The sequence below is a fragment of the Adiantum capillus-veneris genome, chromosome 20, assembly GCF_014529385.1.
Source record: "Adiantum capillus-veneris isolate H3 chromosome 20, ASM1452938v2, whole genome shotgun sequence".
NCBI lineage: Eukaryota > Viridiplantae > Streptophyta > Polypodiopsida > Polypodiales > Pteridaceae > Adiantum > Adiantum capillus-veneris.
This window is the reverse complement of record NC_140950.1, coordinates 110,047,479-110,063,451: the sequence shown is the minus strand read 5'-3', so window position 1 is coordinate 110,063,451 and position 15,973 is coordinate 110,047,479. Positions and strand designations below refer to the sequence as shown.

General features: G+C 42.5%; 2 protein-coding genes across 3 annotated transcripts in view; one reads left to right on the top strand and one right to left on the bottom strand.

Annotated features, from left to right (window-relative positions):
• Window positions 1-954: 954 nt before the first annotated feature.
• On the bottom strand, window positions 955-1,859 carry LOC147433079 (uncharacterized). The gene is made up of 3 exons (XM_086491702.1): window positions 1,255-1,859; window positions 1,101-1,156; window positions 955-986 (listed from the first exon to the last, which is right to left on the bottom strand). Exons 1-3 carry the CDS (start codon window positions 1,857-1,859, stop codon window positions 955-957), a joined length of 693 nt encoding a protein of 230 aa, XP_086347828.1.
• A 585-nt stretch (window positions 1,860-2,444) lies between these two features.
• LOC147433078 (uncharacterized) overlaps window positions 2,445-15,973 on the top strand; it is a 34,449-nt gene continuing 20,920 nt past the window's right edge. Inside the window, exons 1-2 of one of the 2 annotated variants that reach the window (XM_086492795.1) lie at window positions 2,445-2,775; window positions 2,879-4,212. In XM_086492795.1, the coding sequence (XP_086348921.1) occupies window positions 2,505-2,775; window positions 2,879-4,212 (1,605 nt within the window). In that variant the 5' untranslated portion in view covers window positions 2,445-2,504. Of the gene's footprint in view, window positions 2,776-2,878; window positions 4,528-15,973 lie in introns of those variants that run through there. The other variant, XM_086492794.1, reaches the window with a different exon arrangement.

The following is a 15,973-nucleotide window of genomic DNA, read 5'->3' as shown; positions in this document are numbered from 1 at the left end:
TCACAATAGGAGACTTGTAAAACGTGACAGTTCTTCAAAATACCTTTGGCTTTTATATACTAACAACTCAAAGAGTGAAACGTGATGGATAATCTTGAGTACTTCAAGAAAGATAGCTTAAAAGTTCCACTCAAAGGTTGGCAATAAATGCAGATTTTTACAATTGTTCCATCTATCATTATATTATAGTGGGTCACGACCTAGACACTCCATCGAGAGCGAGAGAGAGAGAGAGAGAGAGAGAGAGAGAGAGAGAGAGAGAGAGAGAGAGAGAGAAGAGTGGGCTCTTTTAATTAACTCTACTTCGATTTTCGCAACAACATTAAAAGCTACAAATAACTCAACTATTACTAGAGAGAAGAGAGAAGGAAAGATAGGTGCATCCTAAATATTAGAGAGAGGAGAGAAGAAAAGTGCAAGGCTGCAAATGAGATGAGAACTACAACTAATTAGATTAAAAAATCTAAAAAATAAAAACAAATATGATCCTAAATCATCACATCAAAACGGATTTATTTTCTCACTTTACAATATTAACAATGAACCTTGAGACAATCATATTTAATAATGAGAGTTAAATCATTTTTTTACATTGAAATAATAACCTCACAACCATAAATTTTCAACGCCAAATCCCAAAACCCTAACCACATACTCAGCTAGTCCAAATAATCCATCAATAGGATTAAATCATGGACCAAAATTGCATCATAGAATGTGGAGCCAATCGTATTTAATTAAAAGCATCTCATCACACCCAAAAAAAAATTATAGCAAAAAAAAACATGGAGTCCATCAACAACAATCGAACAAAGTTCGGGATACAATTAACTTCAAAACATTACACAACATCAAACTTAATTGACACCGAAAAGTTGGCTACTAATATAGTATTCAAGTTATTTAGCCCATAACATAGTGTACTTGACCTCGACATACATTAAGCCACCCAATCTATCCAATCCCGTCAACGATTCCGCACGCCCCTGCAAAAAACAGCAATGTCAAACAACCAATCAACTGGTATAGAGCAAGATCAAACAAAAAAATCTCTTTATAACATACCCAAAATTAACCCAAAAAATCTATTTAAAACATACCCAAAATTAACACAACAGAATGCCCCGATCCACCACAGGCCGACGGAGGAGACGTCCTAACAGAGCAGCAAAACCTCGATGCATAGAGCAGCACGGCACAGTACAGAATGACCCAATCCACCACAGACCGACGAAGAGGACGGCAATGCAGCACGACATAACCGGAAACAGCAGAAGCACCACAGATCGGCATCCAAGATCCGCCATAGATCGGCGAAGGCGACGTCCAAACAGAGCAGCACGACCCGAATCCACAGAGCAGCACGACACCACATGTTCAAGTGCCACTTCAGATCGACGAAGGAGACAAGAAAAAAGAGCAGCACAATCCCGAGACACAGAGCAACACAACACCAAGGCACGACCCCAATCCACCATAAACCAGCGAACCAAGAACACGAGGCACCCACAGAGAAGCACAACAGAGCACAAGCGCGGCCAAAATCCACCATAGATCGGCGAGCAGGACGACAAACCACAGCAACGCATGACTGCGGAGAGGCAAGGCACTGAAACACGCCCAACAACGCCATAGACCAGCGAAAAGAGCCACGCCACACAAGCCAGCATGTTCTCAACAACCCCATGCAAGCAGGGCAGCACTACAGGAACAGAGCAGGACAGCAGAGCAGGAGCGCGGCCCAGAATCGCCACAGGCCGGCGAGCAGGGCGACATGCCCCCATGCTGTCATGCACGAACGACAGCACCACGGGAGCGGAGCAAGACAACAGAGCAGGAGCACGACCCAGAAACGCCATAGGCCGACGAACAGGACAATAGAGAGCACCAAGACAACAAGCAGAGACACCCCATGCGCAACGCAAACCTACGACCAAGAACCGTCATTGACCCACCTTGAGCCATGCCTACCCTACTAAGGGGCTCATGAGCCCTAACCCTAAGGAGACCTCCACGAGGCTCCACTCCAAAAGAGGGAGAAATGATAACCAAGCCACTCATTATAAGGCCCTCCCACCAACCCCACTTTAAGACTGGCAGTTCCAACTTGCACCCAACGTCCACCATTCGGAATCCAATGCACCCATCTTCTCAAGAACCACTCAAAACAACATACTTTAATTTTTATTTTCCACACTTATTTATAAAACCCATCTCATATTTTTCCCTAAGAAAAAATGCAAGCCACCACTATGGCCTTAGCCCTTTGGGCAGGCCAAAAACAGTTCTCTCTTGTTAGGCGCCTGGCCATGCGATTAAAGTTGTGAGCAACGGCTTCGATCATGCCAAGTGGCCACTTGTGGGTCAAAGATCCGGAAAAGGACCTTTGGCTCACCAAGTAACAAGGGTTCCACTTGGCAGTCTGCTAAGAAGGGGGGCGCAGTTTCTCGAAGGGCCCATTGATCTACAGCCTCCGGGGGTGGGGAGAGAGAGAGAGAGAATAGATGGTAGGGTACATGATGAACATGGTAGCACTAGCATATCTAGCCTCTTGCCTCGCAGGCCTGGTGATAGTGGTTCCCCCGGACTCCCTTAATGATGCCCATCACCAGCATCCTGCGCACAGCTATGAAGGCCCCGGCGGCCACCTTCTTCACTCTGCAAAAGAGGCAGCCAAACACGCTGCCCAACATGTTTTATGCGACCAGCCGCCATGCCCGCCCACCACCCTCGACATCCTCAAGGATAGCGTCCACCATGGCTACCAAAAGACAGGTACATTTTCTCAGCTCCTCTTCTTGCCTTCTCTTTTGCCTTTTGCTCCTTGCTAGCACTCTGTATGAAGTTCTTATGGTGACCGCCCCCCTCCTCTCAGCAGAATCCTTGGAGGGCGCGAAGGACTTCGTGAGTGACCCCATTGAAGCTGCCAAAGAGTCCGCCGAAGATGCTTACGACCATGCCAAGGTTAGAGTGCATGACTCCGCTGAGAGAGCTAAGCATGGAATGCATGAGGCTATTGAGAAAGCAAAGTTGGGCATGTATGATGCGGTTGAGACAGCTAAGCACGGTGTGCATGCTACAGCAGACAAGGCTGCGTCTCTCATAAATGGGAAAGATAGAGAGAAAGAGCCTGACCCTGAATCATACATTATGCCTGGCGTGGAAAAAACAATGGAGGCATTGAAGCAGACATTTGAGGAAGGGAGACATGAGATTTTCACACTCATCAAGGACTCATCTGCCATGGATGCTTTGAAGAGAAAAGCAGACCAGGTTTCTGGTTACGTACCGAGTGGCAGGCACGTTGAAGACGGCATCAAGGGTGTGAAGGGGACAATAAGAGGAGTGCAGGATAAGGCGTCTCACTTGCTTGATTGTGCATCTGGCATGGCTCATTGTGCTCGAGATAAAGCTGGCAATTTGATAGGTGAGGTAAAAGAGAAATTCACATTGCATGCACACCCAAAGGAAGACGGTGATGGTTTAGAAATGAAAGTCCACGAGATTTGCAGCATGTATGGAGTTGATCGAGGAAAGCAGGAAGGATGCAGACAACTCGTAGACACGAATGCTGTCCGTGAAAGCTATGGCTATCTCATGGAAAGTGCAATTAGGGCTGTAGATGGTGCTAAGGAAATTTTTGAGAAAGCAATTGCAGGAAAGGGCTCAGAATGGAAGGAGAAATACATGTATTTAGCAGAGTCAGCCAAAGGTGCTCTTGAGGGTGCAAAGGATGTGTTCCAAAGGGTGGTGACAACCATGGAGGATGATATGATGCAGAGGCAAAAGGAAGCTCATGATCATGCAAAAACCAGCCTAAGAGAGGTGCTGACCAAGAAGACGTCTCGACTTAAAGCAGTGGCGGCTCATACAAAACAGCGCCTATCCATGACAATGTCCTCACTTGTGCGCACCTTCTACCTTGCGTCATTTTCTGTCGCATTTGGTGTCAGTCTTTGGACTACATTTGGGGCGGGTTACCTCCTCTCGCGTGCTCTCCCACGCCAACAGTTAGCTCTTGTGCAGAGCAAGCTTTTCCCTGTGTATCTACGTGTGCTCACAGGCTGTTTGCTAGTTTGTGCCGTTTGCCATACAGCGCTTCACCCGTGGCTGTCGGCTAAGTGGTGGGAACACTTGCAGAGTTGGAATTTCTTACTTTCTCTTGTGGTTTCACTTTGCAACATGTTTCTGCTAGAGCCAAAGGTCACAAAGGTACATCGTTTGCAACTTCTCATTTTCGTGCGTGTCGGTGTGCACACACTCTTGAGGCACATAAAGGCATACACTTTCCAATTTAGGTCTATCATGGTTATGATTGCAGCATGGAAATTCAATCAATTTTGCACCAATGTTTCTTTCCATGATTGCTCAGGTTATGTTTGAGAAGCTCAGAATTAAAATACAAAGTTAATGTTTCTTTAGATACACAATAGGAGATTAGGTATGCAAGTTTAACGTCGAAGATGCTGGGTTCAACCCTCACCTTAACCAAACATACTTTTTACATGATCATTCCGCCTCTTTTCTTATTAGGCGTACTGACTTTTCTTTAGTAGGTTTATTGACATGGGTATCACCGATTACCTGTGGTATGTTTTTCACCTTTGCCTTGCCCAACACCCAAAAAAGTGAATTTGGAGAATACTAATCACCCATAATCACTAGATTTCAGATTCATCTCCATAAAATGACTTCAATCGTGCAGAGTATTTTTTGTCTAGTACGGAGTTGTGGGACATTTGAATTGTCCATGTTTTACGGTTGACAACGACTCTATGCAAATGTCATTTTAATACCATCATCGATGCCCTCCATGGCAGGAATCTTGTATGTCTACACAAGGTCCATCACTCATATAAGACTTTCTTTTCTACTTTGACTCCTTGAGTTATAACCCCCTCTCCCCCCTTTGTTGAAGTCGATGATGCAGAAGCGTAGAGAAGTGGGGAGAATGAGAGAGAGAGAGAGAGAGAGAGAGAGAGAGAGAGAGAGAAGAGAGTGTGTGTTGAACCAACCAACCTTGGCAATGAGTTAATGATAATACAATGGGGGCTAGGTCAGCTTATATAGCCACCTCAATAAATTGTCCTACCCAAACTTTGATAAATAAGTGAAATAAATACGTGAAAGTCAAAAAATAATGGGATCACATTGGAGTTCACTTGAGGTGCTAACCCTCTTTATGTAGCTCCTAGTGGACATAAATAGTGAGACCAAGTCAATGAAGAAGCTACCATGGGCACCTCAGTAGTATGTTTACTATCGAATACCTCGGATTTGCTACCCTCGCTTTTTACATTGGAAGAATGCCATCTTGAGCATCGGTTGCCTTGTAAAAAGTGAACCATAGGTCACACTACGCCCAAGAATCCCCATTCATGGACTCTAAACACATTAGGTTAAAAATACTCCCAAGGTAATGAACTTTGAAATTCACATCATGTCCATGATCCGGCCAACAACAATGGATTGGTGCACTCATCCATAGTGTTTTAGATACATGTGATTGGTTGCCTGCCAGATGCATGTGCCTTGAACTTTGACCCACAGGTTCAAACACTGGTAACTTACACCAGGGTCCAAATTATTTATAGGGAGCATTCCCCTCTCTATCTACCACTCACAAGCCTCGCTCTCACTGGAGCTAGTGGCCGACAAGTGCCTCATGACTAGAAATCTGGAATTGTGGCCATTGTGGTCGTCACCACGTGTGCCATGCCAATCTCCTCTGTCAATTCTATATAATTGTTATCTCTATCCAACTCGACTTTGCCTTCATCTTCCTATGAGATCTTGCTTTTGTCTTTGGCTTCAAACTCTTGAGATAAACAAAGCGTTGTGTCACATTTAAAACAATGGTTCTCGGACCTCGTGGGTATCGAGGCAGCTAATTCATTACTAGTTTGGTTGTCCTTGTCAAGCTTGCATTTTGATTTGTCCTCTAGCGAACTCGTGGATTTGCTTTTGGCTTCACATTCTCGAGCCAAACAAAGCAACGGCTTCCTTGAGAGCTTTATACGTGCATAGGCCGCTAACTGGATGGTGGTCAATACACTTCCCATAGCCAAGTCTTGGTATTGGTCATTTGAGGTTGTTGGTTCACCTTCATTGCTGTCGTAGTTGTGGGAGGCCATTGGATGCCCACATGATGCCAATGCGGAAGGTTGGACTAACAATCCCGTCCCCTTTTGTTCGGAAATGAGTAGACTTGCTCCCAGACCGCAATTCAAAACACGGTCCAAGGGAGTCCTTCCAAGGCCGTTGGCATGTCCAAAACAGGGCTGCCTCTCAAAACGCTATGCACTGGACGGCAGGTAAAGGCAGCCATATGCAATAGCGCTTCAAAACGCAGCTTCCCAAGGCCATCAAGATCTGCTGCCTAAGAGCTCACCTTTGAAAACGGTCGCCTTCATTGTCGTCCTTGCAGTCTCCAACTACACAGCAAATTAGCAATGCTCCCGTCTACATTAGCCTTTCAAAACGTTGTAGCGCATGTAGAATTCTCTCTCTGGTAGCTTCTTCAACTTATTCAATAGTCACGAATATTCCATTTCCACACGAAGGTATTTGCCTCTTCATCTCGTCTGCAGTCACTTTGTAAAGGAGTGATTGCAGGGCTCAAAAGCAGGCGTCCAGCAACGACAATTACTGCTCTAAGCCATGCGGGCGAATGGCATGTGTGATACACACTGCGTTGAATATATTTTATAAAAACTCATGAAACGCCCCCGCCCCCCCCCCCCCCCCCCCCCCTTTCTTTTCTTTCCCCCTTGTGGCGTCGCGCAGCTGTGGCGTTGCCTTGCCTCTCCAGAACAGAATTAAGCCAGCGCATCGCCGAGCTCGTTGCCCATTTCTAGGCAGCTACCTTGCCTCTCCAGAACAGGATTTTGAAAGATTCGGGTTATTAAGTCTTTTTCCAAAATGGGTACGACATACTAAACTCCTCTTCACCATTTCCCTTCATTGCGAGCGCTTCTCCTCGGGTCAAAGATCCACAGGGCTCTGATATCATATCAAAGTCGACGATGTAGCGTAGAGCGATGGGGAGAGTGTGTGTGTGTGTGTGTGTGTGTGTGTGTGTGTGTGTGTGTGAGAGAGAGAGAGAGAGAGAGAGACTAAGAAACCAACCAACCTTGGCAAATGAATAAGTCATAATACAATGGGGGCTATGTGCGCTTATATAGCCACCTCAGTAAATTGCCCTACCCATACTTGGACAAATAAGTGAAATAAACACCTAAAAGCCAAAATAAATAATGGGATCACATTGGAAAGTTCACTTGAGATGCTATAAATTTAAACACCCCCCCCCCCCACCCCAAAAAAAACCATCCTCCTCCTCCCCCCCCCATAGCCATGTGTTGGTATTGGTCATTTGAGGTCGTTGGTTCACCTTCATTGCTGGCGTAGTTGTGGGAGTCCACTGGATGCTCACATGATGCCGATGTGGAAGGTTGGACTAACAATCCTGACCCATTTTGTTGGGAAATGAGTAGGCATGCTCCTAGACAACGTTTCAAAATGCATTCCAAGAGAGTCTTTCCAAGACCGTTGGCATGTCCAAAACAGGGCCGCCTCTCAAAACACTATGCACTGGACGAGAAGTAAAGGCAGCCATATGCAATTGCACTTCCAAATGCAGCTTCCCAAGGCCGTCAAGATTTGCTGCCTAAGAGTTCGCCATTGAAAACAGTCACCTTTGTTGTCGTCCCATCTACAACAGTATCTCAACAAGCAGTTGGCTAGCATTTCAAAACGCTGTAGTGCATGTGGGATTCTCTTGCAGTAGCGTTTAAAAATGTTGCAACAAATCCACTACCACAAAAAAATATCGAGGGCATAAAATGCTGCCTTGTGAACGCAGGTTGTCTTGGCTCCACTTCACCATAAAATTTCCCTTCATTGCGAGCGTTTTTCGTGGGATCAAAGATCCACGGGCTCTCATACCATGTCGAAGTCGACGATGCGAAAGCGTAGAGCAATGGGGAGAATATGAATGAGAGAGAGAGAGAGAGAGAGAGAGAGAGAGAGAGAAACCAACCAACCTTGGCAAATGAATAAGTGATAATACAATGGGGCTGAGGTGTGCTGATATAGCCACCTCAGTAAATTGCCCTACCCAGACTTGGACAAGTAAGTGAAATAAATTCCTAAAAGCCAAAATAAATAATTGGATCGCATTGGGAAGTTCACTTGAGATGCCAATAAATTTCTCTCTCTCTCTCTCTCTCTCTCTCTCTCTCTCTCTCTCTCTCTCTCTCTCACACACACACACACACACACACTCACAAAAGAGGGAAAAGAGACCTATCTTAATATGCATCTTATGTATCTCTCTCGCTCCTTTAGCGTTTTGTTGCTCTCAAAAAGACTCTATTCAAAAGCAAAGAGAATAATATTCGTTTTTAATCTCAAGATATAGCATTGAAAATCATCCAATGACTTTCAATGCTATAGCTTATATGATTGGCTTAGTACAACCCTCGCCATCTGGTCATGCCCTACGCAATAGTAAGCTACTAGGTACTTGCAACTAAGCTAGATTGTAACCCTCTATCCCTCAATGATCGGCTTGAGCTTGAGGATGATTTGTATGTCTATTGGTGACTTTGTAATACAATCATGCACAATTGTGAGTTTTTCCAATATATATATATATATATTCATTTAACGGGTGCGTTCTTGCCACCGCTACTTGTCAACAGAGTGATAAAAGGTCTTGAAAATATTATAATGTCGATATGTGAATCTACTTTTGAGTGGAAAGCTTGGAAATGGTCCATGAGTAGCAAGTTCTTTAAACCTCATACCAAGGACATTTACCTAATGTTAATACATGACCTGATTGGTTCGCCCCTTTGAAGAAGCAGTGGAAGAAACAATGGTCGGAAGCTCCATGGGTGGAGGTCACAAAGAACATTTGGAATCCACAGTGGTCTCATTTTATGAAGATATTTTTGTGGAAGGTATTGTGAGGGGGTTTGTCGACAGACGTCAAGATTCAGGCATGTGGTATCGGGTCCGATAGATGTTCACGGTGCATATTGGCTAGGGAACCTCACCCACATTTTCATGGAATGCCCGGCAATTCGAGGCCTATCATGAAGGTGTGCAAATGGATACAAAGAACATGGAAGATAGGGTTCTTCAAGAAGAATCTGTGTAATGAAAATTGATAATTGTTTTTTTGTTGCACCTGATAGGTGGCAAACGCTAAGGCTAGGTGAGGATATCACATTGTGCGTACATTTATTATTCAAGTGCTCATTATGAGCTATGGCCATTTATGCACGTCCAGCCAATGTGTTTATTGTTTTAGCATTGAAGAATCTATAAATATATACGTGCAAGCTTGGAAATGCTCACTCTTGCACGGAGGGAGATTGCACCCAGTGCCTGTGTACTTCTTCTCTCCTCTCCCCTCTTCTCTATTGTCGTGCCGGTGTAGCACTCCACATTAATAGGTGCACCTACACTCTCTCTCTCTCTCTCTCTCTCTCTCTCTCTCTCTCCATCTTGTTGTGTGTCTCTCTCTCTTATCGCGTATAGTGTGGATTATGTGCTCATGTGATACGTCAGGTATGTGAATCTATGGTTTTATGGTTTAGAGCACATTATTTTTGGTATTTTTGTAGGCTCTCCACTCTTCCGTTTGTAGAAGTGGTATCAGCGTTGTGGCTATTCTCTCGCGCTTACAACAATGATGGCTATGGAGATTATTGTAAACAAAGATAAGTCATGCTTACTTGCACTTAATTTTTTCCATTTGAAATTAAATTTTTATTAGTTTCTTTCGAGGTAGTAGAAGAAGAAGAAGAGGAAGTGGAGATTTACATTAAAGGAATAATCTCATGAGACCATGTAGTTGTGAGGAAAGGGAGAAGAAGAGCTACATAGGGAATGAGATTTAAAAATCACAAAATCAATCTCGATAGAAAAGACCTATGGACCGAGGCTTGAGCTATAGGCATATTGCTCGTGTGAAATGAGCGCTAAAGAGGAAGTCATGGGACACATCCCCAACAACGTCGAAAGAAAAGCCACAAAACATTAGAAGCTATGTACAATATGGCAAGGAAGTGCGGGGCAACCAGAGGTCCTGTCTACTTGTTGTGACGATTGGGACACCAACTTTGACCTACGGGTTCAAATTTTCATGCCACCGACAACCCTCATCGTGATTCCAGGTGCAACCCTTGGTGTTCAACGATGGACACACTATAGAGTTGCTTCTGAGCCACTCTGTAGCATGATCTCCAGTCAACGCTCTTGTTGGCTTGCATGCAAAAACTACACATTGCACTAACACCCCTGTCTAAAGCCATCCAACTACTCTCGATGCTACCAGTGAGTCACCTAACACCACGAGTATAATCCCCCAAAAAAAACACCTGCCAACACGGGACAAATTTGCAGTATCCATCTCTCCCTCTCTCTCGATTAGTCACCTAATGCCGCCTACCGCAGCTACAGAATTTAGCAACGATGCAGGGTTGTATGCAAGGGCGTTTTGCATGGCCCTTTTGGGAATCGCAAGCTCCCTCGTTTTTACCCCCACCACCTGCCAACCAACCCTCTCTCTCTCTCTCTCTCTCTCTCTCTCTCTCTCTCTCTCTCTCTCTCTCTCTCTCTCTCTCTGCCGAATAGCGGCGTTAATAACTGCTACAAACGAAAGGCGGAGCCACTTTTGCAAATGGGGATGGAGAAAACACATCTTATACTCGTGTGCACGTCCCTCCAGACCAAGGGTGCCATGCACACACACACACACACACACACACAGAGCATTGGGTACAATCATCCCCCCATTCCTAGAGTGCTAGCATCAGAAGTCTATTGCTGCCTCCATCACCCAGTGCTTTTGTCTTTCTTCTCTTCTCTCCTCTCTTCTCTCTCGCCGTGCCGATGTACCACTCTATTGTAGGAGGTGCATTTGCATGTGCTATCTCTCGTCTCTTGCTCTCTATCTCTCTATGATCGCATGCAGTCTTGATTATGTGCTATGGGATTCACCAAGTATGCAGAATTTTTAGTTTGATGGTTTGTAGCTTCTTATTTTCGTATTTTGCAGGGCCTTCCCCGCCTCCGTTTGTAGCAGTGGTATCAGAGCCTTGAGCCTCGAAAGTCAAGGGAGATGGCATGGAAGCCTACTACTACTGCTAGCCTGACCATCTTATGCCTCCATGAATATCAAATTTTGGGAAACTGCTAAGTAATAGAACCACATGGCTTGATCCGAGCTCTGCAATGTGCATGTCGATGCCAATTGTATGCACCCATTGCTGAAACATTCACATTCATAACAAGCTGATCCTGGCCGTCTTTACCAATCACATCTGGCACTATGATGGCCTTATAATGAGCCTCTGAAAATGGCCAAATTTGTTTGAGAGGGGCTCGAGGGGAAGAGAGGAGGCCCTGTAAGCTTCAACCAAGCGAGATACCTCGCACAAATTGCCCAAAACTACACCATTTTTATTGTTTGATTTCGATCGAGACATGTAGTGAGTGATGTTGGTGTTGTAATTTTGATATTCTTTTTAAGCTTAGTCTTAGCACAGGCTATGGCTAAGACTAGGTAGAATTCTACAATTCCGAGTGAGTACAACTTGTTAATGTGGACCCATCTATGGTGTGCATACATCTAGAAATCTCTACATTGCATCTCAATTCTAATAATCTACTTATCCTACCTCAATTTCACGGATGGGTCATGCTTTCTATCAGTTATCACACGTATGATGGCATTTTATCAAGAATTTTAAGTCACAATTTTGTTAGTCGTTGGAATATATTCATCTAAATGTTGTATTCAATGTTTTGCAAAGATTTGTTGCTGCCAAATATCTAAAATGTTGAATTATTTTTATTAAGTATATAGTACGTTTGATTAATGAAAAAATACTCACACTACAATATTGCAATTTTGTGTGCTTAATGTGTGAAACTTTGAAACTCTTACATGGCACATGAGCTACAAATTCTAACAAGGCATCAAAATTACTTCTCTCTTTAGTTGCCTAGAAAGTTGCAGGGATGATGTCTGTACAGAATCTGTTCATGAGGCAGCACTTTCACTTGTCCATTCATTCTTAATACTTCTGAAGATAAATTGGAATATTGTCGACCTTCTAATTTCAAGTGTGTATTGATAAACAAACGATGCTAGAAAATGGTGTTTGCAAGAACAAAATTTCTAGCAGTATGAGAGATACATTGCTAAATGTATGAGTTTAAGTACTACACGAGCCTCACGGGATGGGCTTTGTTAACTTTTCTTATAAAAAACTTATTTTGTTCCTCATTAAATTTTTCTAATTCTCACTTTTGCTACTAATCGAATACCAATACTCCCTCTTCGTACACTTGAATTATTAGACGGTGCTTACTTTTTTTTTCCCGAAATATTCCTATAGCTCACAAAACTTTCATATGACCTACTTACTTAATCTTCTCTTTCCATTGACCCACCGCTCCAAAACCTTTATATTTCCTAGTTTATTAATCATTCTAAGTATGTATATCTTCCTAATGCATGGGATAATTTGTCACAAGGTTCAATAAATACACCATAAAAACCCTCTCTTTCACAAAGTCACTTATCACATTCAACTGATTCTCCACTAACAATACTATGTAAGATTCTTATATGAAATTAATTGCTATCCAACTTATTCATCTTGGCTAGCTTAAGCTTATCATTTTGATTAATAGCTATTTTAAGTACCAAATTTCGTAGCATAGTCTACACTTAAAGAAAACCTCTGCATTTTCTTTCATGCATATTGGTTCCTATTGCGAGCGTATTTCTTCTTTTACCTTAAGATCTCATCATCAAATATGTTTACCAGTATCTTCAATCCTTTCATTATTCCTTTCTAAAAGAACCATGAGAGAGTAAAATCAGGGAGAAGTTTTGTTTAAATTTATGATAAAACCAACAAGACCTTAGAAAGATCAAACCTCATGAGCATTTTGAGGAGTAGGACCAATCTTTAGACCGTCAACAGAGACTACGTGACCAAGTCTTACGTATTCAATTCCATTTGGAAAAATGAATCATTTTTAATGTTTGTAGACAAATAATTTCACACTATTTGTTATAGAAAAGATGTAGATGATATGTATTACTTTCATGCAATTTATTAAAAACCACAATCTTGCTCCTTGGCAATCACTCTATCTTTGCTCTCCTACGGGAGCACCGCATCAATAGACTAAAACATAGTAAAATAATAATCCAAAGTTTCCACAAATTTGGTGAAAAAAGGTGTTGTGTTTCTTTTGGCATCTTGATCCATTAAAATAAGCACCTTCGAATTCAAATTCTTGCACATTCTTATAATGTGATCCTAGGGTTATCTAGGCAAATGCTTTCATCCGGCATATGATGCAATTGTAGAGAAAAATTTATGGCCAAGGCCTCTCCCATCTTCCTCTCAATCATGGAGGCCTACAACTCTAAGAGCTTTGAATAATTAGTGGTGAACTCAAAATCTCAAGGTTATTCGGAATACTCACCAAACTCATTTTAATAGCCAGCATCCATGCTTCCCAAAGGATGAGAGTGAGTAATACAATCATCAACATTACTAATATGCATACATAGGGGACATCTAGGCATGATCGCCAAATCTTGTATAAGAGAGAACCACTATGTTCCCTTGGGGGGCTCACCTCTTAGACATGTAAGTTACCATGTGAGTTCAAATGAATGGGTTTTTTTAATGCCAAAATGTTAAAATCTTAACAGGATTATATTAACAGAAGGGGGTTTTTAATTGATTTTAGAGAAAAACTCGTAAATTTTTGAAGAAAAAGGGATCATTTTATTACCTTAAGCATGTAAGTAAAGGGTTTTTTTAATACCCTTTGAACACACGTTAGAAGAATAGTTCTCCCTGAGTGTGTTCCTTTTTCAATTTGGAAATCAAGACATGAACCATGGGTTCTTCTCTAATGCTTCAACAATCGCACCATTTTCATCCATTAATGCAACACGGGTGTATGGGCATATTTTATAAAGTTTCTACATAGTTGAAAAAAACTTCAATTGCAAGAAAGAACTTACAATTTAATGCATTGTATATAGTGGACCTACAGGCATGAAGTCTGGCAATGAGCTCTTTAGACATGTGTGCATCAAATCTCCCTAAAGGATCTATAAATACAGGTTTCAATTTCAGAAGTTCTTGCATTGCTAGCTTTGCAACCTCCATCTTTTATTCAAATAACATGATTGTACATATGATAAGAAGATTATTCATAATGATTGCCAAGATGCAATGCTCCTAATGCTTTTTTCCATCTTGGTTTCTTCTAGAGATGTTGAATCATGTAGATAAGGACCTCCTTTTCTATCATGGAGAGAATCATTAAGAAGCCATCCTCAAGACAAGAATTAAGCCTGTTTTATCTTATCATTTGTAATCTCCCTTAGCTCTTCATCATTTGAATCTAGACCCTTCAATGCAGTTTCTAGTGCGTGTAGTTTGTGTGTGCATCATGGATTCATTATTAAAGAGAGCCCTTCTCATTGCCAAAAAAAGAGGCAAAATCTTGTACATTTGAGTAATAACAAGCAAATGCAAGAGTAGACTTGGGATTCTCAACCAATGATATAGCAGATGATGGGGGAAATTGAAGATGGTATCTACTTTTACTAACATTATGAGCACAACTATTGATTTCATTCTTATGAATATCATTATCACATCGAAGGCAGAACCTGAATGCAACAACAAACACACCTAAACTATTATGGGGGAGATATAGAGAAAATGGGTGAATTCTGTTGCAATTAGGGTTGAAGGAAAACACACACAGCTTGGGAAAGACGAAGGAAGCTCAAGGCACAACAGAGAGTGTATCACTTAGTGTGCAATGTAAAGATGGATAGTCCTAGAATGATGGGAGTATATACAATGCATAGGGGGAAAAAACCTCGTAGTGAGGGAAAAAATGCCCTAGCGGTCCTAAGTGTGTTCACACACATCACTACCACATGTATATGGTAACAACCCCCCCCCCCCCCCCCCCTCCGGAGTGATGCGATGAATTAGAGTTGGCACATGAGTAGAGGGAAGCTCCATGCCTTCAGGACATGATCAATCCACAAAGGGGAGTAAGCCCAAAGCTTTACGGAAATATTCAAACTTCTCACAAGAAAATACCTTTGTGAAAACATCTACAAGGTTGTCCTGTGTTAGCACATAAGCCAAGCTGATCTTTCTTGCTGAGAGCCTCTCCCTGACATAGTGGTAATGTACCTCAATGAGAGCATGAAAAATTGGGTTCCTCGCAACTACCAATGCGCTATGACTATCAGTGTAGATAGGGTTGGTAGTTTCCTGTCCAACACCCAAATTAGCCATAAGACGTTTGAGCCATACACACTCAATCGTAGCTGTGAAGACTGCCTTGTACTCAGCCTCACAACTAGAAGTGGCCACAGTAGGTTGCTTCTTGCTCAACCATGATATACATGAACTGCCAAGCATGAAACGAAAACCACTTGTGGACACTCACATGTCAAAACAACCAGCCCAATCTAAATCCAAAAAAGCATGTAAGTCTGGCGGCAATGATCCCCAATAAAGTTCCACTCAAGTAGCGAAAAATCATCTTGACAACTTGCCAATGCTTAGACCTTGGGCTATCCATAAATCTGCTGACCTGTGAGACTGCAAACTGAATATCCGGCCTCATGTTGCATACATAAATGAGGCATCCAACAACAATTTGGTAAAGAGTGTCCAAACCTACATAGCAATGTCTCTATGTAACTTTTCTAACAAAAGGCAATACCACCATCACAATGCTTAAAGTGTATACCCAAGTAATGATGCAATAGCCCCAAATCTTTCATCTTGAAAGTAGCATTCAAATCAGCCTTAAATTCAACAATATGTCTCTCATTTGGTCCAGTGATTAGCAAATCATCCACGTACATAACCACAATGAGAAGTACATC

Coding starts and splice junctions, on each gene's coding strand:
- LOC147433079 (XM_086491702.1), bottom strand. CDS start 1,859: ATGGCGTTTCTGGGTCGTGCTCCTGCTCTGTTGTCTTGCTCCGCTCCC. Junction 1,157..1,254: donor CTGCTGTTTCCGGTTATGTC/GTGCTGCATTGC, acceptor CTGCTCTGTTAG/GACGTCTCCTCCGTCGGCCT. Junction 987..1,100: donor TTCTGTTGTGTTAATTTTGG/GTATGTTTTAAA, acceptor TGTTTTTTGCAG/GGGCGTGCGGAATCGTTGAC.